This window comes from Recurvomyces mirabilis (assembly GCF_035927965.1).
Source record: "Recurvomyces mirabilis strain CCFEE 5264 chromosome Unknown scaffold_1, whole genome shotgun sequence".
NCBI lineage: Eukaryota > Fungi > Ascomycota > Dothideomycetes > Mycosphaerellales > Teratosphaeriaceae > Recurvomyces > Recurvomyces mirabilis.
In genome coordinates this window covers 628,596-648,872 of record NW_027041935.1, presented here as the reverse complement: position 1 = coordinate 648,872, position 20,277 = coordinate 628,596, and the positions used below count along the sequence as shown (strand labels likewise).

The 20,277-nt window shown below is 52.9% G+C and overlaps 9 protein-coding genes and 1 non-coding gene across 10 annotated transcripts; 4 read left to right on the top strand and 6 right to left on the bottom strand.

Annotated features, from left to right (window-relative positions):
* Nucleotides 1-790: 790 nt before the first annotated feature.
* On the bottom strand, nt 791-2,052 carry LTS14_000277 (uncharacterized protein; the record flags this gene model as incomplete). Its single annotated transcript, XM_064832990.1, has 2 exons — nt 791-1,923; nt 1,977-2,052. The coding sequence occupies 2 exons, from the start codon at nt 2,050-2,052 to the stop codon at nt 791-793; spliced, it is 1,209 nt and encodes a 402-aa protein (XP_064699259.1).
* A 662-nt stretch (nt 2,053-2,714) lies between these two features.
* TFC1 (tau 95 subunit of transcription factor TFIIIC) lies at nt 2,715-4,479 on the bottom strand (the record flags this gene model as incomplete). The annotated part of the gene is made up of 2 exons (XM_064832989.1): nt 2,715-4,286; nt 4,339-4,479. The coding sequence occupies 2 exons, from the start codon at nt 4,477-4,479 to the stop codon at nt 2,715-2,717; spliced, it is 1,713 nt and encodes a 570-aa protein (XP_064699258.1).
* A 623-nt stretch (nt 4,480-5,102) lies between these two features.
* Nucleotides 5,103-7,487, top strand: RTS1 (serine/threonine-protein phosphatase 2A 56 kDa regulatory subunit delta isoform; the record flags this gene model as incomplete). The annotated part of the gene is made up of 5 exons (XM_064832988.1): nt 5,103-5,126; nt 5,197-5,595; nt 5,651-6,787; nt 6,841-6,968; nt 7,034-7,487. 5 exons carry the CDS (start codon nt 5,103-5,105, stop codon nt 7,485-7,487), a joined length of 2,142 nt encoding a protein of 713 aa, XP_064699257.1.
* A 1,417-nt stretch (nt 7,488-8,904) lies between these two features.
* Nucleotides 8,905-9,639, bottom strand: COX6 (Cytochrome c oxidase subunit 6; the record flags this gene model as incomplete). Its single annotated transcript, XM_064832987.1, has 3 exons — nt 8,905-9,047; nt 9,118-9,281; nt 9,440-9,639. 3 exons carry the CDS (start codon nt 9,637-9,639, stop codon nt 8,905-8,907), a joined length of 507 nt encoding a protein of 168 aa, XP_064699256.1.
* A 503-nt stretch (nt 9,640-10,142) lies between these two features.
* Nucleotides 10,143-11,653, top strand: LTS14_000273 (uncharacterized protein; the record flags this gene model as incomplete). Its single annotated transcript, XM_064832986.1, has 3 exons — nt 10,143-11,060; nt 11,123-11,223; nt 11,293-11,653. The coding sequence occupies 3 exons, from the start codon at nt 10,143-10,145 to the stop codon at nt 11,651-11,653; spliced, it is 1,380 nt and encodes a 459-aa protein (XP_064699255.1).
* A 499-nt stretch (nt 11,654-12,152) lies between these two features.
* LTS14_000272 (uncharacterized protein) lies at nt 12,153-12,494 on the bottom strand (the record flags this gene model as incomplete). The annotated part of the gene is made up of 2 exons (XM_064832985.1): nt 12,153-12,360; nt 12,409-12,494. The coding sequence occupies 2 exons, from the start codon at nt 12,492-12,494 to the stop codon at nt 12,153-12,155; spliced, it is 294 nt and encodes a 97-aa protein (XP_064699254.1).
* Nucleotides 12,495-12,605: 111 nt separating this feature from the next.
* Nucleotides 12,606-13,692, bottom strand: LTS14_000271 (uncharacterized protein; the record flags this gene model as incomplete). Its single annotated transcript, XM_064832984.1, has 2 exons — nt 12,606-13,422; nt 13,454-13,692. 2 exons carry the CDS (start codon nt 13,690-13,692, stop codon nt 12,606-12,608), a joined length of 1,056 nt encoding a protein of 351 aa, XP_064699253.1.
* A 683-nt stretch (nt 13,693-14,375) lies between these two features.
* On the bottom strand, nt 14,376-14,516 carry LTS14_000270. The gene has a single exon. It is a non-coding gene; the product is annotated as a tRNA-Pro (tRNA).
* A 735-nt stretch (nt 14,517-15,251) lies between these two features.
* Nucleotides 15,252-17,100, top strand: LTS14_000269 (uncharacterized protein; the record flags this gene model as incomplete). The annotated part of the gene is made up of 5 exons (XM_064832983.1): nt 15,252-15,698; nt 15,749-16,369; nt 16,418-16,750; nt 16,813-16,907; nt 16,965-17,100. The coding sequence occupies 5 exons, from the start codon at nt 15,252-15,254 to the stop codon at nt 17,098-17,100; spliced, it is 1,632 nt and encodes a 543-aa protein (XP_064699252.1).
* Nucleotides 17,101-17,821: 721 nt separating this feature from the next.
* Nucleotides 17,822-19,486, top strand: OPI1 (transcriptional regulator opi1; the record flags this gene model as incomplete). The annotated part of the gene is made up of 2 exons (XM_064832982.1): nt 17,822-18,239; nt 18,288-19,486. 2 exons carry the CDS (start codon nt 17,822-17,824, stop codon nt 19,484-19,486), a joined length of 1,617 nt encoding a protein of 538 aa, XP_064699251.1.
* Nucleotides 19,487-20,277: the final 791 nt, after the last annotated feature.

The window sequence follows — 20,277 nt, the reverse complement described above, 5'->3', positions numbered from 1 at the left end:
AGCGCACGGGGGCGACGGTGTGGTCGAGCTCACTATCTCCTGCCCAGATCAATGCTGCTTTTCATTGCCGTCGCAGCAAGTGCTCGAAACCTCACTTGCCAGCATCATGATCGACGCCAAGGAGCTAAGCCAAAGCTTCTTCAGCTTCACCTGGCAGTCGATCCTACCTTGTACTCACGCGAAAATGCCCATTGCCTGTGATATGATTTTTTCGTACCTGTCTCATGGCTTCGGCGGTGGCCAATGTTGACATTGAGCTCCTCTTGTTTTCGCCTGCCTCCAACGGACACCGATGTGGCGATCAAGGTTGATCAAGATATCGCAGCGGGGAAGGCATTGCCAAGGACAAGAAGACGTAAGGTCCGAGGCTTGAGCTGGCACGACAATCATGGGCAAGATATTCAAGATCAGAGGAAGTCGTTTCTTTAAGAGGGCAACGGACGAAAGTTCTCTATATACAGCGATTTTGCGTAGCTGCACAACTGCATTGTTACCAAAGCTTGCGCGATATATCAACCCGTCTAACCAGGAATGAGACATTTACGTAAACCACCTGCCGGGCAAATACATCCTTTGTCGACCAGCAGACTAGCAAGAGACAATTTCGATCAGTATCAGTGATACAACAACTAGCATTCTCAATACCAAGCGAGTGATGGTAGTAGCAGACAAGCAATACGAGATTCGAGCAGAAAACCCAGCCACAATCCCCAAGACATGATACCTCCGGACCATTGCGCCAGCGACAACATCGTGATCCATAAACCAAGCAACGCAGACGTAAGCAGCATTACATCGTAGCAACCGGGACAGTGTTCTCATCGTAAATCTCAATCTCGACTTTCGTAGATTTCGTCGTCTCGGTGGCAGCAGGAGGCTCTGAAGCAGGCTCGATGATGGTGGAGGCATCATCTTCGAACACAATGATCTCGCCCTTTAGGTCACCATCGGCGTTGACGACAGGCATACTAGATGCAGCCTCATCCTTCACACTTTCCACTTCAGCTTGTGGCGCCGTGAACAAAGCAGTGATATCAACCTTGGAAGGACCAGCGGTCTTCTCTGGCGTACCATCAACGATGACGTGAGACTCCTTGTCTAGACCTTCCGGGAAGAAAGGATCAGTCTCGAGCTCCGAAAGAGGGGAGCGCTCCCCATCATCCATGTCGTCGCCCACAATCTTCCGCCTGATAATCCCAGTCTTCTTGATCTGCCTCGGAGCACCGACACTAGCTTCCACAGCCCGCGACGCAGCGGGAGCATCATACCCCACCGGCGGCGTATTCTCCTTCCCACGATCGTCCCTGGTCTTCTTACTGCTCTCCTCGTCCGAGCTCAGATCCAAGGTAAGCGTACTATGCTCCATTAGATTCGACGCCTCCTCCTCAGGACTATCCTCATAGATCTCGAAGAACCAGCCTTTAGGCATGCTTTCCTGAATCGTAGCACCTGCGCTCTTGGCGGCCGGTGCAGCAGGAGTGGAGAAAGTGCCGCTGAGAGCTGCGTCGAGGCTGAAAGGTAGAGAGGAGCCACGGCTAGCGAAAGGAGGTTCGATACGAGTGAAGGGTGCTGATACACGTCTATTCTTGCTGATACCTGCAATCTTGCGTTTGGGAGAGCGTCCGGCTGGTGCTGTCATCGGAGTGCGTGTGGACGACATGTTGGCTCGAATGGGCGTAGCAAGACGTGCTGGCACGGCTGGAGGTGGCATAGCCTTCACAGGCGTCAAGGAGAAGTTGAAAGCCGCATTCTTGCTCTTCTTGGAGGGAGAGCTGAAGACAGAGGGGTCAATATTCTCGCTATCATAGTCGTCGAAAGTGCTGGAGGGGTCGAATTGGCGTTTGCTGGGCGATTGCAGTGTTGTCTTAGATAGAGATGACATGCTAGCTTTGCCGCTCAGAGAGGACTTTTGGGAGGACAAGCCTAGGATACGTGAGTCTATGCTTTACACGATGCCTCATACGTGACTTTGGTACCATTCTGCCTGTTCTTCGCACTGGCAAGGTGCTGGAGACGTGGGTTGTCAAGCGGAGCGAATGGCACTCTCGCCATTGGGCTGATGGTCGTCATCTCGTGCGTGTAGTCCTTCTCGACGCGTTCAGATCGAGTCTCTGCTATCCGCGGGCTTCCAGAGCCGGACAGTAGCAGCCTCGACACCACTGATGCCTGTGTGGCGAAAATAGGATGCGTATAACAGTCAATGATCTAGTAGTGAGCGTGATGTCAAAAGACGAAGAGCCGCCATAGCGAAGAAGCAGCCCAGCACGCGCTTCACTCGAACACGAAACGCACAGACGACGTTCCAGGGTGTCGCGATGAAGTGGCGCTAATGCAAGAGTTGTGCAAGAGGGAGACGATTTACAGCGACTCGGTCCAGGCCGAACCGATTTCTCGCGTCTCCCAGCAACGCGCTAGCGCTGCTTCTGGTACAGCGTGAATTTACGGTGATGGATGGGTTGCACATTGGGGAGAAGGACTGGATCATATAGACACGATGATATGGTTGTGCATATACCGTCCGAGGAGGCATCTCTGGCTGTGCTTGCATTGTATGAAGGCTGACGTGCCGAGGGCAAGAAGGGTAATGGCACCTTTCCAATCTTGATCAATAGCGACCATAAGGCCATGTCTATAAGCATCTTGCCATGTCTCGGTATCATACTGACAACCCAAGTCGGTATTAAGCGGTCGTCCTACCGAACATCAATAGCACTCTACCCTTCCGGCTGGCTATTCTCTTCAGTTGCTTCTGCGATCTCATCACCGTCGCCATCCACATCGGCTTCCCTGTCATCCACCTCACGCTGACCATCCTCCTCAACCTCCAAAGTCTGCTCCCTCCCATCACCAACCGGCGCCGAACTCTCCGTCTCCTCTCTAGATCTCCCCGTATATCTATCTCTCTTCCCATACAGTTTTCCCATAGCCCTAAAACCCCCCACCAGCTCCATCACCCGATCACCAGCATCCTTCTGCACCGTCGCCTTTGCAAAATCCTCCTCCATCGTGAGCACATCTGGGAACCCCACAATCGGCGCATATACGACCTCATCGATCGCCTCCCCAACAAGTAGACACCTCGCCTTATCTCTCAAAATTACTCTAACTTTAGCCAAGGTACCGGGATGAAACCAGCCAGATTGATGGACTTCGCACTCCGAGCGTATAACCTCAGTCTGCAGAATAGAGTGCAGCATCGGGTCCACGATGTCGCAGACCTGCCAGCTCTTGATACTGGGCCGCACAGTTTTGCCATCGAATAGATGATCCTTCCTCGTCGCGCTCTCTTTACGATTAGCCTTGTTGATGTACGCGCCAGGCTTGGCAGAACCAAGAGTTTTATCAAAGGATAACAACATAGTCTGGTAGAAGCGGTACTTTGGATCAGTGCGCGGGTCCACACCAAATTTGATGAGGATATCTCGCCATGGTCCAGCGGAGAATGAGTAGCCGACCCATTCTGTGGCTTCCTTGATTGCGCCTTCGGAGTACTGTGGTATTTCGCTTGCGATTACACGGCGGCTGACTAGAGGTCGCTTGTTGAGAAGTTCTTTCAGAAGCTTGATGGCGGCGAGAACGTTCTTCTCTTGTCTACCACTTAGTCTTAGTCCTTCTGGTGGTCCTGTGGGCACGTCTGGTGCGTCAGGTGCTAGTGCTTCGCCCAACCGACGGTTGGAGTACGCGTTCGTGTTGATCGCAATCGGTGTCCCTTGCGCGTTGAATAAATACTTGACATCATTGGCTTGCTGGTATTCGTAACGATAAGGCTGGTCGAGCATGTGCAGATTTGGTGGAAGTGGTAACATGTCGTTTGCTGATCGCCCTGGCGTGAGATCCACCTTGAACTTCTTGAAGTCCTCGTATTTCGAAGTCAGTAGATGTGACTCCACCTCGCGCATGATAGGTATATCTCGAGTGTGCATCTGGAAGTCAGGCTGACCCCGGAAGCGATGGGTTTCGGAAATGACTCCCAAAGCTTCTAGTTCGTAGCTATCGTCATGGTCGCGCAGACGTCGTAGTAGATCCGGGGCCTTTATACTTGTCTCATTGGCCTCTGCTAGTGGTGCAGGTTCAAAAGGGTCGACTGAGCCGCGCTTTCGTTTGCGTCCAGTCCACTTTGGCACAGAGACTCGAACGAGGACGTTTCGTGTCTTGACTCCAGTAGAGGGCATTTTCTTGGCCAGCACATCGTCTGAACGGAGAGACACTCCTACGACAGGCTCGGCGTAGACATGGCCCTGTGCATTGACTCTGATCTCGCCATCGCCGACTTTGTGCTCAAGTACCTTGCGTGGCTGTGAGTAGAATGAAGGGGAACATGCCAGAGATGGCACCTACATGTTTGATCTGAGCCTCGCCGCCAAGTGACTTGACGCCTTTCTCGAGGTTCTTGATAATGCAGGGGTGCTCGATACTCACGATCCGCTGCAAAGGTACTGTGTATGTTGGAGCCGTCTGTGCTTCTGGCACTGGTACCATGTTGACTCAACAGACCATTGCTCCAAGCTACTCGACCGTGTATACGATAGGTAGAGAGATTATATGTGAAGCCGTACTGATCTGAACGATCCCCACCATTCGACGAAGGCTGCGGAGACGGCGCACGGGGAGAGCCGGTCTAATCAGCGAAGCGATGGCACAACAGCCAGCGAACCCTCGACTTGCAATGTGAGGAAGAGAAGTTGGAGTGACAACAACGAAATCCCCTCAACCTGACACAGTTGCCAGACCGCTGCTGACGACTCTGCACACCTCTCCTTCCCCCTATTGCATTCGTCTCCGTGCCGTGTGACTGATCACGTGTCGCCAAGAGATTGACTTGGATACAGTACCGTCTCCGACCCACTCGTGCCGCTCCTGACGCCAGCACCGGCCGGCCCTCATGGCTGTGTGATTGACGCACTCGCACTGCACCCGTCGACCACTACTACCGCCCACTCACTCGATATACCTACCACGAAGCTCCATACAGCTACACAGATCACCACCGAGGCCGCAACAAGCTCCCTCAGCGCACGGCATCGCTGGGAAGCGCTTCCCTTGCAGAGGCGCGGCACTGGCGTCGCTTCAACATTCATTCCATTGGCGCTGCTTCTCCCACCATGAAAGGCTTCAGGCAAAGAGTGGTAAGTCTGCGTCCTCCCCCTTTGCGACGTCCTATGTGCGCATTTGTTGATGACGTGGTGTGTCTGACAGCAAGAACAGCTCTCGCGAAACAAAGATCGAGAGGGCAACAAGCTCGCCAAGAAGAAGGATGGCTCGTCTGGCACAGCCTCACCTCATGGCGGCTCCTCGGGACAGTCGCCGGCCAACTCGAATGCAGTCACGCCAACCTCATCCACATCCAACCTCGTAGATCCTCGAAATAAGCCTTTGCCGGGTCCGGAAGGCCCTACACAGCCAGGGCCAGGCGCACCATCGCCCGGCACACAGCAGGCCAACACGGGCTTTGGATTCGGTATGGGACAGGGACAACAGATGAACAATGGCGGCGCGCAAAGTCCCGGCTCGGGGCCCGGGCAAGGGCTCGGCACCATGACACGGCACAGCTTACCAGGCGGACCACCCAGCGTGGTAGTGTCTCCGAGCGCACCTGTCAGTGTACCATGAACATGTCGGATGAACGAGAGCTCTACTGACGTTGGTACAGCACATCCCTCCTCCTGGTGCAGCAGAAACGATGCCACATGACCTCGCACCTCCCAAAGCCGGTACGAAGAGCTTGATGTTTGATCGTCTCCAGGCCACGCCAAAAGACACAGTGCCAGAAGGCATCCGAACACCTAAAAGGCAGCACTCTTCCCGCTTCGACATCTCAGATCAGCGCCAGCGTGAGCTCGAAAAGCTGCCAGGCTTCCACGAGGTCCCTCCAAACCGCCGCCAAGAGCTGTTCATGCAGAAGTTGGATCAATGCAACATCATCTTCGACTTCAACGATGCATCGGGAGACATGAAGAGCAAGGAGATCAAGCGTCTTGCATTACACGAGCTTCTGGATTATGTCGCGCAGAACCGCCAAGTCATCTCCGAGCCCATGTACCCACGAGTAGTCGAGATGTTCGCCAAGAACTTATTCCGACCCATACCACCGCCTATGAACCCACAAGGCGAAGCATTTGATCCGGAGGAAGACGAACCCGTCCTGGAAGTCGCCTGGCCGCATATCCAAGTCGTCTACGAATTCTTCCTCCGCTTCATTGAGAGCCAGGACTTCAACACAAACTTTGCGAAGCAGTACATCGATCACGGCTTTGTGTTGCAGCTACTTGAGCTTTTCGACTCCGAGGACCCGCGCGAAAGGGATTTCCTCAAGACCACACTCCACCGGATCTATGGCAAGTTCCTCAACCTGCGATCATTCATCCGACGGAGCATCAACAACGTGTTCTTCCAATTCATCTACGAGACGGAACGATTCAATGGTATCGCGGAGCTTCTGGAAATACTCGGATCCATCATCAATGGTTTCGCTCTTCCGCTGAAGGAGGAGCACAAGCTCTTCCTCACACGCGTGCTCATTCCGTTACACAAAGTGAAGAGCTTGAGCATGTATCACCCGCAGCTGGCATACTGCATTGTACAATTCCTCGAAAAGGACGCGGCGCTTACTGAGGAGGTGGTGCTGGGTCTGCTACGCTATTGGCCCAAGGTCAATAGTACGAAGGAAGTCATGTTCTTGAACGAGGTCGAAGATATTTTCGAGGTTATGGACCCGGCCGAGTTTGCGAAGGTGCAGGAACCGCTGTTCAATCAGCTTGCGAAGAGTGTTGCTAGCCCACACTTTCAGGTGAGTAGTACGACTCGAGGATTGTGGTTAGTGCCTGTACTGATATACGACAGGTTGCTGAACGAGCGCTCTACTTCTGGAACAACGAATACTTCTGCAACCTCGTCAGCGACAACGTGGATGTCATCCTCCCGATCATGTTCGCACCACTGTACGAGAACTCGAAAGGACACTGGAATAGGTGAGCATACAAAACCCATGTGTTACTATGAGATCCTCGTCAGCAGTCGCTAATTACATATCCAGAACCATCCACGGCATGGTCTACAACGCCATGAAACTCTTCATGGAAGTGAACCCACAACTTTTCGACGAATGCTCCCACGACTACACCGAACAACAGAACAACGCCGAAGCCGTCAAACAAAACCGCCAAGCGAAATGGGACCGCCTGTCCCAACTCGCCGAGTCCATGAAATCCAACGTCAACGGTGGCGCACACAACACGGCCGTCAGCCGACCCCCTGAAGCCTACGGTGGCGGCCGCAACGGAGCTGGAATTGGAGCTGGAGCTGGAACCAGTGGTGCCACGAATCTGGCTCAGTATATCCGCCCGGACGGTGCTGGGGCGATCTCGCCGGGGAGCGATGGCTTGGCGCAGGATAGTCAGCGTAGGATGGAGCAGTTGCGGTTACAGGATGATCGGGAACGGACGGGGTCTAGGTCGGGGCCGAATAAGGACTACAACTCGGTACGTTGACCGCGAGTGCCTTTCCTATAAGAGCTTCGTTGTTCGACGTGGGGTGCCGAGTTGTGCGTCCACCTCCCCTCCTTCTTCTTCTTCACCACCATACGAGGAAGAGCACGCGCTGCGGCACTGTCCTGAGGCGGCCACCCTGATTTCCTCTTCTGTTGCTTGTCCTAGGGAGCTGTTGCGGTGCAAAAGAGCGAAAGCGGGCGTTTTGAGCTGTTTTGAGCGTAAGGGCGGCGGGCAGACTTTTGTAATCCTATGCCTTACATGGATATTGCAGTCCCTCTAATCGCACGTACATTGTGTGCGCCACAGCGCATCCACTACTGTGCGATTGGCGCATAACGCGGTTCTTCTCCCTCGAATATATTATAGCTCGCGCTGCCCGCTGGTCGTCTTGGGTTTTATGTCACGTCTGCTGCTTGCTGACATCTCGTCTGGGATAGAAACGGCGCGATTCCGCCTCCGCCATCTCCGGTGGCGGCAACAACAGCAGTAGCGGTAACAATCACAGCAGTAGCGGTAGTAACGAAAGACCCGGCTCCGCCCCTTCGGAACACCATGGGAAGCACTCGTCGCAGCAGCAACATAAGGCTCACGTGGTAGGTGGTGGACATGGGCATGGTGTCACGAGGGTGAGGTCAAGGAGTAATAGTGGTGGCATCTCCTCTCAGCATCGTCCGGGTTCTTCGAACTCGAGCGGTGGGGGCAAGGGCGCAGGGGTGTCTGGTAAGGGATCTTCTTCAGGCGCTGGTGCGAGTGGAAGTGGAGGAGTTGGTGTGGATGAAGGTGGAGTGGAGTAGATTGTTCTAGGTTGGTTTGGGTTGGGCCGGGTCATGATTGGAGTGTTCAAGGGGTTTGGTCTGCTGTAGGGAGATGTGATGGGTGTACGAAGTGTGAGGGGCGGGGAGAGTACGAGGCAGTAAATGCGGCGTTGAGTGGATAGAAATTCCTCTGGTGGGGTTGCCCTCGAAAAGGCTGATACCTGTGCCTCTTGTTACCTTAGAAAAGTAGGTGCAAGTATCATAAGTGCACTTCTGGCCAAAAGGTGCGGTTCGATCTTGGATGTTGAGCACACGAAGCTGAAGCCGCCAGAGCTATCCTGTGCTGCTTTTCGCCTCTGGAAAAGCAACGGAATCTTGTCTCCCTCAAACTTTCGCCCTTGCCAAAATACTGCTTGCGAGTTATAAGACGTCGTGAAGTTAAAAGCGGTAGAGAACTGTACAAAGAGAACATGGCATTGCTCAGCGAGGACTGTATATCAGTACAACAACATTGCTTCAAGCACGCCCATCCATGCGCACTTGTGTAATACCCACTCCCACCCTCTCCCCACTTTCGGCTGTCCAAATGTACAAAATCCCGCCCTCTCCTCCCAACCCGCCTCGACAGTTCTAGATATTGTGATTGTGAAACACGCCCTCATCTACGCCGAATGCGGGCCCTCGGTCTTATGACTCGCGGGATACAGATCCTCCTTCAACATCACGCCCATGTTTTCCCGGACGGAGTTGAGCTCGGCGAGGTATTCGTCGTATTGGGCTACATTTTCCACTTTGGCTTTGATGCCTGTAATTTCATGATATATTAGCGACCACAGCTCTTCAGAATGAGGTTGCCCGGTGGGAGTAAGGCATACCTTCAAAGACTCGTACAGCAGTAGGGTAGTCGTTGACTCTCCTCGCTGCTCGCAGGGCGGCGGTGATGACGGAGACGGAGGGGACGAGGTCGTAGGCGAAGGCATTGTTGAGGTTGCGCTGCAGCTCGAAGACGTCTTGGACTTGGTCGAATTCTTTCTCGTATCTGTCGTCATCCTCGTGGATTAGCTATGGCTCCATATATATTCCGTCACACTTCCACAATGGCTTGGATCCTGCGCTTGTTTGAGCACTCTACGCCTCCCTCTTGTCTCCGCACAGCCATTGGTGGTTCATCTTGGTCCGGGGTTCGTGATACCATACCTAGCAGTGAACTCCTCGAAACTCTCCTCGTGGTGGGGATCATGCGGGTCCGCGTCGGGCATCTTGAGGCCGGCGGGTCTGGTGGAGAAGCATTGCACAGGAGTTGTTATGCGCTGCGAAGCTGCTGGGCGGAGGAGGACCGGTCGGGCGGTGGAGGCACGGAAGACTCTTGTCGCTCGTGAGAGGCGGGTGAGGGACATGTTTGTTGGATATGGGTGGTGAGAGGAGAGAGAGAGAGAGAGGGTCGCGTGAGTGTATTGGATCTGGAGCTCTTCTCGCGTACTGCAAGCAGATTCTCAGCTTCTCAGGTGATGGAGCTCTTACCCTCTGGAGTGGCTGCTTGTGTCGGGAGAAGCCGGCCAGGAGAATGGCATGGGTGTGATTGGTTGGTGGGCTGGCCGCACGTCACCGAGGTCGAGATGAGAGGGTGAATCTTACATCAATACATCAAGGACAATTCACATGACTTCAATATGCAGACAGCATAATATTGATCACTCCATACAGTCACGAACCAGTATAGCAGCGCTGAATCCCGTAGCCATTACCAGGCCAATGCCTTGACAAGAGAAGTACCTCAGTCTTACGATTCCTCCCTACCCTCGTCATAGCTTCGAAATTTCGCCCGTCCCAAAAATATTTAGCATTGCTTGTTCGCAGTACCATTCCGAAGCTGCATGTGTATTGAAACTACAGCGCCAACATGGCAGAAATACGCCAACGCCGGCCGGTAGCGCCCCCAGAACAATCCACAGAAGCATTCCCTTCTGCCGTCGAAGAAGAAGCAGAAGACGAAACCATCCTCGGAAAGGACTTCAAATGGAGCAGCTGGCAGACCTGGCCCATGTGGCTCCGCTTCGCCCCAGCTTGGATCACCCTCCTCATCATCGGCGCAGTAACATACTGGGACTACCACGTCACGGAATACGGCCTCGACATGCGCACCTATGAGAGTTGCGTCGCCACTTTCAATTACACTTACCGTATCAACGCCGCTCGACACCAGGCAGAACATCATGCTGTGCATAGCTGGGAGTACGGCACCACCACCGAAGCCGTCCTGGAACTCGTCAACCCCGAACGAGCGGTATTCGCGGGTAACCCTTTCCCCAACGACGAGGTCGAGATGCAAGGCTGGAAACTGGATCAGGCCTTGATCTGGGTATATCAGAATATCGCCACGCACAACGAGACGCTCTTCCCCTCGGACGACTTCAGCGCCACCGACCCAGCTTCCCTGGGAATCGCAGCCGTAATGGTCGGACGACGCTGGGACGTCTACATGGAAGCCGCCGAACGCCAAAAAGAATACCTCCTCCAATCCGCGCCCCGCTACATCAACAGCGCCATCTCCCACCGCCGCCACGCGACCGAATTATGGTCCGACGCCATCTCCATGTTCCCGCCCTTCCTAGCCTATTACGGCGTCCACAAGAAGGACTTCGCTTTGCTAAAGGAATCCGTCCGCCAAATCCAACTCTATCGCGATGTCCTTTCCATCTCAAAGGGTCCGACGAAGGGCTTGTGGAAACATGTTGTCGGGCCCGCGGGGGAGAAGAGTATGGCGGATGAGGGGCCGTGGAGTACGGGTAATGGATGGGCGGCGCATGGGATGGCGAGGGTAAGGGCCACGTTGTCGCAGTGGCGGCCTAGTAATGCGACGATGCGCCCGAGATCGGGCAGTTGGATCGCTGGATTGGGGAGATTTTGGATGCGGCGATTGCGACGGATGATGGTGGTGACGAGAGTGGGTTGTTGAGGAATTATCTGGGCCAGGGTAGTTGGTGAGTCCCGCCGAATTCCTAGCTGTCTTTATAGGTGGCAAGCAACATACTGATTACGATCTGATCTAGGTTCGGGGAAACCTCCGGCACAGCCCTGCTAACAGCCACAACTTACCGCATGGCCGTCCTCAACCCCTCCGTCTTCGCTCAGCCGAAATATCTCGACTGGGCGCACGCGAAACGCGCCACCATCGCCGCGAGGGTCGACGATGATGGGTTTGCGCCGCCAGCGGTGAATCCCTTGAAGCATAGTTCGAGGGATTCTGTGAGGGAGAGTCCGGAGGGCGCGGCGTTCTTGTTGATGATGGGGGCTGCGTGGCGGGATTGTGTGTGCAAGGGGATTTGTGATCCTGCCGATCAGGGTCAGGTTGATTTCGCAAGGCCGGCGCTGCGGGAGAGCGGTGAGAGTGGGGTGAAGGAGGGATTGTGAAGATTTGTAGATGTAGGTGTAGGTGTATGTGTAGATGCAGATGTAGACGTAGATGTAGATGTTGTGAGCGCTCATCGTTGCATACCGAGACCAGCGAATTGCTGGTGCATGTATCAGAGTGTCACCACAGGTGTACGTCTCCACGCACACGAGACACGACATACACGTCCGCTCACAAGCACTACTAGCGTCTACTCAACCGCAACGGTATCCCAGCTCCCTCGCCTCCATCCGCAAGATCATAAATGTCATTCATCTGCAAAGTCAGAATAGAAATACTATCCCTCATCCCCCTATCCAACCTCTCAAATACCGCAGCATTGTCCTTCTCATCCTTCAACGGCACGGCCTCGAGTCGATGCCGCGGAGAAGCGTCATGAGGACCGCTGTGAATTCCACTTGTGCCATTTTCTGGCCTGTACATATTCGTGGGCCTAGTGAGGGAAGCATTGTTAGCATGCATGTCTGCACGTATATATGTAGGAGGCAGGGCTGGGAATTAGACAGGTGGGCGGATGTGATCGGACATGATGTGATGAAAAGCACCAGCCGAATATGGCAAAAAGGAGCCCTTTGGAGGTTGGAAGAAAGTCTGCTGGCTTCCGCTCAACCATCTTGTTGGTCGGAAGTCTAATTCATCCGATCCAGATCCCTTTTCGCCGGCTGAGAGGTTGATGTTGCGGTAGACGTCGGGATCGAGATGTAGGCTACGCAATTGATGTATGTCGTTACGTTAGCAGGCAACCACTTCTCACCCTGGGAAGTCTTTAGTGTCTGCGGTGTTCGAGATTGTTTCGATGATATGGATTTGTGCCGTGTAGAGACGCAAGACTTCGAACATGAAGGCCAGCATACGTGTTGCTTGGGGGAAGACGGAGGTGTAGTCTACTTCTTCGCTTGTCAGATTCGGCGGTAGCAGACGGTCGATTTCTTCTTGTAGCCATTTCTGCCACTACGGGTAGCGAGCCAGTAACACAAGGGCATGGGAGAGCGTATTAGCAGTCGTGTCGAAGCCGGCGACGGTAAAGATGAAGATATTTCCCACAGTCTCTTCTTCTGTCAGAGCTTCGCCTTTCCCACTATCCGCCGATGCTTGTAAGAGCTGCGAGATGATACTCCGACTGATCTGCCCATCCTTAGCCGTTCGAGATCGTTGTCGTCCTTCTTGCAGTAGTGCTTTCGTATGGACAGGAAACTCATCCACCGCATGACCCAGCGAGCGGATGAACTCGAATCCTGGCATGAAACTGGGATAACCGAAAAGGAACCATCGGGGTAAGGCCATTGGTCCTGCGATAGCTTTGACAAGGACTTTGATCGCCTCTACATATGTCAGCTTGAACCCAGCTTGCGGCTTCTCGGGTTCGGTGTCGTTGAAAGGGACACTTCTCCTCATTGTGGCGCCGCTCAAGACGTTCATGGTGATCTTCTTCATCATGTCAAAGAGCTTCGTGGTTTCGGTACCGTGATCACTCACGCTGCAGACTTCTCGTAGTAACCCATCAGTCTGCTGTATACTCTCAGCGAAAACAGCCTTGGACACCCTCTCATTGATCACACCAGCCACGATTTTACGCTGCTTGGCCCATTTCTCGCCATTCGATGTCAAAAGACTATGACCAAACCTCGCAAGCAACATGTCCACCAAGCCGACCTGCTCGAAGGATCCCGGGCGCCTCAAAATCTCAGTCGTACTCTCAGGATCTGCAGTCCAGAATTCGAGTCGTCCACAGCCGACGTGCATGTAGGATTTTCTGACCGGCGAATTACTGCTGAAAAGGACGAAGACGCTCATGGAACTCCCAGCCATAGATTGCCAGGGTCAAGCGGTCGAAGCTCTGGGTTGGAAGCCATTGTTTGAGCTTCGGGCGCAGAGGGACGGAGAGTATCATCCATACTATATGGTTTTGATCCCAGGGGATGATGATGCTGGGGAAGCCTGTTTTGCGGGCGAGGAATAAGTTGCGGAGGAGGGCGTAGATGAAGGTTGAGAAGTAGGCTCCTGTCAGCAGGCCAGCGAGGAGGATGAGCGAAGGCATATTCAAGCCTGGCCGAGGTGCTGATTCCGTGATGATGATGGACTTGGCTCCTGTACTTATTTTGTGATCGTTTATTTACATCCTCATTCGAGCTCGTGGTGGTTAGATGAGATAAGATGACTTCTCCCCGGACCAACAAGCGAGCTGAAGGAAGAGGCGCTTGTGGGGAGGCTATCGGCTGACACCAGATTGCACTGCTCGTCAAAGACGAATGCTACCCTTTGTAACAAAATAGCACACCACGTTCGGCTTGCAATTTGCACAATTTGCAGAGTGATGCCAAGCGGGTGTCCATTTCACCTCGTTCCCGAAGACTATTTACCTCATAATCCAGGCTGATGCAACGCCAGCCAAATACAACAAAACAAGGGCGATGTAATTATCTTGACAAGCGTTCACGACGAACTCTATCAGAACGTGTATCGCAATGAGCCATTGCTACGAAATATCGGACGACGACGACGACGAATCGACATCGATCTTGATCGACGTCAAAGGTCAACCACAGAAGAGTTCCAGTACGAATGCCGTCCTTTGGTAACAGGTTGGAGTGTTCTCTATATGGTTGTACGAAGGTACCCCCAATGTTGAGGTGTAAGACGAGGAGAAACAGCCTGACGACCCAAAAATTGCAAAAATGTAGTGAGAGGTAGTACCACTATCACTCCCTACTCGTTAACCTGGGGCCCGTCCGCGATTCGAACGCGGGGCTGGGTAGTGTGAGCGAGTGGTCGAAGATCGGAAGATTTGGAGATACGTACCCTCTTGCATTATTGAGCAAAGCTCGTCCCAAAGCAAGAATCATACCACTAGACCAACGGGCCGTTTCTGGAAGGAGAAGGCAAGGCTAATCATGGAGACTAATGGTGGAAATATTGATTATGACCTCTTACCAAGGTCGCCGACGTGATGCCGAAGTTACAGGGCCCCCGAACAGCTGATCTGTCAATGAGTCAATCCTACAGCTCCTGGTAGAGTCCATCCCGGAGCCTTACACGTCCATCAGCGACTCGATCCAGTCCCTGTTGACAGTTATATTGTTCAGAACAGTGCATGAAGTATCCCATCCAGACGATCGATGAATGCTTATGTAGCTTCTTCCTCCACCTCGTAATCGACCAGACGGTTATTTACGTAGACCCAATCAGACACCAGGAGACGGAGCTACGGCACGAGCCGTGATCAAGCTTCTTTCGTCCCTGTTCGAGCTTAACAGAAGTCTACATCTGCACATGTGTTCACAGCAATGCAGCGAACGCCTTGGATGACTCCGATACAAGCTTGTGTATACCAATATCATGACAATGCAGCCCTTTATGCCTTGCTAGTCACTGTTCAAGAGACGAGATCGCCAACATGTTGACAGCCGGCTATGCGGCACGACATGGAGAGACATGGCTGTTATGTCCGAGCTAATTATTGATCGTCACCGCGTCGATTACTACTGAAGCTAGTGGACTGTGAGCCGCATCTCTATCTCCGGACATCAACACGGAGACATCTAATTGTTCGTTCATTACGTCTTGGCTTTGCTTACCTTCCGTCGCCAAGCGATCAACATGGTTTTCGAGACAAGCACCGACGAAAATGCCCAACCTCGAGTAGATAGCGAACCTGAGAAAGACTTATCTGGTAGCAAGACTTCGTCCGTAGACGACAGCAGGCTCGACGACAACAACGGTACGAACGATTGTCTGGACGAAGCCGTCGACACACAGCATACCAATACGCTAGACATCGAGAAAATTGCTACCCAAGATTTGCCACCATCTCTGCAACCGCCAGACGTCGACCCGAATCTCGTGGTCTGGGATGGACCTGATGATCCGGGCAACCCACTCAACTGGTCAGCGAAGCGACGAATAGCCATTACTGCTTCGATGGGTGCCATGACTTTCGTCGTCACATTTTCCAGCTCCATCTTCGCTTCGACGTTAGGTCAAGTGGCCGAGGAGTTTCAGATAGGTGAAGTGGTGGCGACCTTAGGAGTGGCTTTGTTTTTGCTAGTCAGTATCATCACAAATTGGGAGCTGACTACTCGGCTGATCATACACAGGGCTTCGTGCTTGGCCCCATTGCCTTCGGTCCTGCATCAGAAGTGTTTGGCAGGAAAATTCCTTTGATAGCTGGTTATGCCTGCTTTGCCATCTTCCAAATCCCCGTAGCGGTCGCACGGAACGTCGAGACGATCATGCTCGGTCGATTCTTGGGCGGCTTTGCAGCTTCAGCACCTTTAGCCGTAGTCGGTGGTGCAATGGCTGATATTTGGCCTCCACTTACTCGTGCCTACGCCATATCCGTCTTCGCCGCCAATGCTTTCACTGGTCCCGTCGCTGGTCCAATCGTTGGCGGCTTCGTGACAGAGTCCTATCTTGGCTGGCGATGGACTCAGTGGATCACTCTTATTCTAGCATCTTTCTTCGGTATCATCGGTCTTTTCGTCATCCCAGAGACATCTGCAGCTCGCATCCTGCAACTTCGCGCGAAGGAACTGCGGTACCAGACTCAGAATTGGGCTTTACACAGCAAAGCCGATGAGAATCGGATTACTGCTCGTACGATCATGACAGTCTATCTGATTCGGCCGTTCGTGATGTTGGTACAGGAGCCCATTTTGGCACTGATTACCGCATACATGAGCTACCTCTACGGCGTACTCTATCTACTCTTCGAGGCTGTAAGTCTACGACACATCCGCACCAGGCTTCTTTCTAATAATCAGTAGTATCCAATCGAATTCCACGAGAAGAGAGGATGGAGTCTCGGCGTCAGCGCACTCCCATTCTGCGCATTTATGGTGGGTATTGCTGGTGGCGCTGCCATGATGGTCTACTCCACCGCCACGAACTTTAAGAAAGCATACTACAAGCATGGCAAGCCTATACCGGAAGAAAGGTTGCCACCCATGATCATTTGCGCCATAATACTACCCATAGCACTATTCTGGTTCGCCTGGTCTAGCATGACATACGTAAGCTGGGTGCCGAGTGTCATTGCAACTGCCTTCCTTGGGATGTCCTTGCTGGTCACCTTCTGGCAGGGCATCAATTATATCATTGTAAGCCTGTGAATGGATTTAAGGTATATATCGATGTGGCAGCTGACCATCGCTTGCTCTAGGACGTCTACACGATATACTCGAATAGCGCTATCGCTGTCAACACTTTTATACGATCTATTGCCGGCGCTGTATTCCCACTTTTCGCTGCGCAAATGTGAGTGCAACAAAAATCATGGATGACATGTAGAGCGAAGCTGATCTCGGATTGTAGGTATCGTGGCTTGGGTGTACCATGGGCCACAACACTGCTGGCTATCATTACGGTTCTCTTCATTCCGGCTCCAATATTGTTCTACAAGTATGGCGCGCAGATACGAGCACGGTCCAGATTTGCGCCTACTGGGTGACAGCGTTCGCTGCGAGGTCCATTCGAAGGAGATCATTTAGATACTAGAGCCATAGATGAATGTATTCATTCTCGATACTGCGCTACGCATGAGATACACTCTTTACCACCGGAGAGGGGTTTTGTGCTCGGGCATTTCAGCTCCAATTAGGCTACTTCTTCACGATCTCCACTGCTTCTGTGAGCATCTCATCTCATGGAGTCATGGCCAAACATGTACATCTTTCTAAATGACAGTTGCAGGCCAATACCAGCTTCACTCTGATTTTGAGGAGCTAAGCAGGGGCCATATCACTAGTCCATATCGGGAAGCTCCAAATCGTGAAGCACGTGAAAGCCATGCATCAGACATGGAAACCCGCCAGCTTCAACAGAATGGTAAGCACTGTATGTCATCGATTGGAAGCACGAGACCAGCGCTTGTCCTTACACATGTCCATTATCGTCGTGAAGCAGTTGCAATGAAGTAAACCAACAACGAAGCGAGTTCTCGGACTTCCATCATCAGCCGAGATCGTCACTCCTGTCACATGAAAGCGCCATTTCGGGTCTGTGCGTACGTCTCTGCCACCGACAACGACATACACGGCACACTTCACTCTGCTCACTCGTTGTCACATCTCTATACCACAAGCTCAACGGCATTGATGTGTCTGTGGCATTCGTTCAACGATCCCCGACCCTACCATATCGATAACTCCTAGTCCTGATCTTACCACACTATGGAAGTGACGCGAGCAACACCTCCGCCATACTCGGCTTTAAGCCCCAACGACTACGGTCGACCACCTCTTCCGCCTGATGAGATGGTCGAAGCAAGACGCGCACAAGCAGACATCACATTGCCTGACCTCAAGACTGTCTTGTCGCCAGAATTCCAGCATTCGTCACCAGAACCAGACAATGCTGGGCAATATGGTTCCCCAAGTCACTCGGTTCGCAGTCTACCTCGTATTGAGCCAGGGCGTCATGCCAACGACAGCACTTCATCGATGGATGCGATTGTGGCTAGCCCAGCAGAGGGCACATATCCGACATTACATGAGCATATGCGGTATCAAGATCCCTCCAATACTCTGACTGGCGAACAGCTTAAAATGCGTGAGGCTGCTGAGGCATTGGCTGGACTCGGAAATTCGAGTACGTCGTCTGGCTGTGGGAAAGGCGACCGATACTAATCATCGACAGACTTTGCGAAATCGCCGACCTCTTCACACATGCAAGCACATGCAACCTCGGCCAACGACCAACAACAAGCAGAACCTTTACTGCATCTTCTGACACAAGCACATCCGTTCATTGGCGGTGCTGCTGGTGGTGCATTGAAAGCATACGCAATAACAAAATCATACACACCAGGATTTGTACAAGCAGGCGCAAACATGGTCGAACGCAATATCGCTACACCAATGATTAGCACTGTTGGTTCTGTAGGCAGGTATACTGGCGTTGAGCAGGCTGCTAGGTGGTATCTTACGCCGAACGGTACGCGACAAGAGATATCTACTGAGGACGAAGAAGCAGGCCGTGGCAAGAGGAGGCGTATCATGAGTGATGATATGGACGTGGAAGCAGGCCTTGCTGGATCGCAGGAAGGCGCAAGGCGTGAGTCACAGGACTCGAGATTGGAATTTCTTCCCGCGTATCGAGCCAGCAAACCACCGTCATATCGCGAAGAGGCCAGCCCAGCAACAACGGATCGCGCAGTGATGCGCCAACGACCAATGCATAATCGCACTTGGTCGCAGCAAGTGATTGTGTCTGCAGGAGGACTTGGAGTTGCACTCAGTGATCGATCTCGACAGACTCTCGCGTTTTGTTTGAACTTCCTCGGACGCAACGCCGAACATATCGCCACCGTCACCAACGCACTCAAACTAGTACTCGAGCAGTATGATCAAGCTCGCGATCAGTTCCACCAGAACCGTGACTCATCGTTGGAAAAGGGCGAGCGACCGCGTACTCCCGATCATGACGATGCTTCACGCAGACTTGCCGAACTCATGAAGAAGCATTGCGACGACATCAGCCAGACGCTAAAGCAGGTCGTGACTTCTGTCTCTGAAACAGCGGGTGGCGCACTGCCAACAAATGCTCGAGCATTCGTACGTGGCCAGCTTCTATCTCTGCCACGTCGCTGGCAACGAGTTGCGAGTGATCAAACGGGTGAGAGCGAGACCAGCCGCAACGCACATCGCATGATTGCTTTTGCAACCGAGGGCCTAGATATGATGGCTCATGTTGGACACGCATGTAAAGCCACCCTCGACTCCGCGGAGGCATGGCTCAAAGCAGTTGGAAGGAGACCACAGGAGCAACAGCCTGCTGAACATCACGATTACAGGGATGAGAAGATGGGTAATGGTGGCGCTGAGCATGCGCAGTAATGGGGGGACAGGACATGAGAAGGCTGGAGCTGACGATGACGAGGCACACGAGAAATATTGGAAGACTTGTGGTCGACAGATGCGTTAAGTCACCGCAGGCTTGTGGCGATGACGGTGAGCTGGAATGAGATAGCTCACGCATCTGCATCTGAATCGTCTGACATTTAGGGTTCCATCTCTTCCACCTGCCATATTGGGCTGCGGAACTCGCTATTGGCAGAAGCTTGGTTTGATGTAAAAGATGGGTCCGGTATGAGTCTGAGCGAGGAGTTTCGGCGTTCCACAAGGCATTCAAAGATACCGTATAGCTCTGTACAACCTGTCCATACCACTGACCCGTTGGAGAGATTATGGTGCATTTGAGCCCATCAAGATCACAAATCAACTCCGAACATGGCACGACATGACATGAAGCGGGGGTGGGTCTGGCGCGATCGAATTCCGCATCCTTTGCCGCGGGCACGATACCACCTCACCATCCCTATGCTATACGCCAAGTTGCCGAGATGACTGCGACTCCGGGTAATGGTACTCGAGTCGTGCGGGTTCGTACCTCATCACTGCAGTAGTGGATCTTCTGCGTACGTTAGCCGCAATGCATCATCTTATACCGGACACCGTCATGTGCGTGAGCGATTGTGAGTCGATTCATTCCTCCGATCTGTTTCCTTCGTTTCGCTATTCCGTTTGTTCTCGTTGGTCGATTTGAGCATGATAACCACATAGTACGTTGGAGTTGGTCGAGTGTGAAACATACCTACCGCATTGGACATAATTTGTAAGCTTGCTGC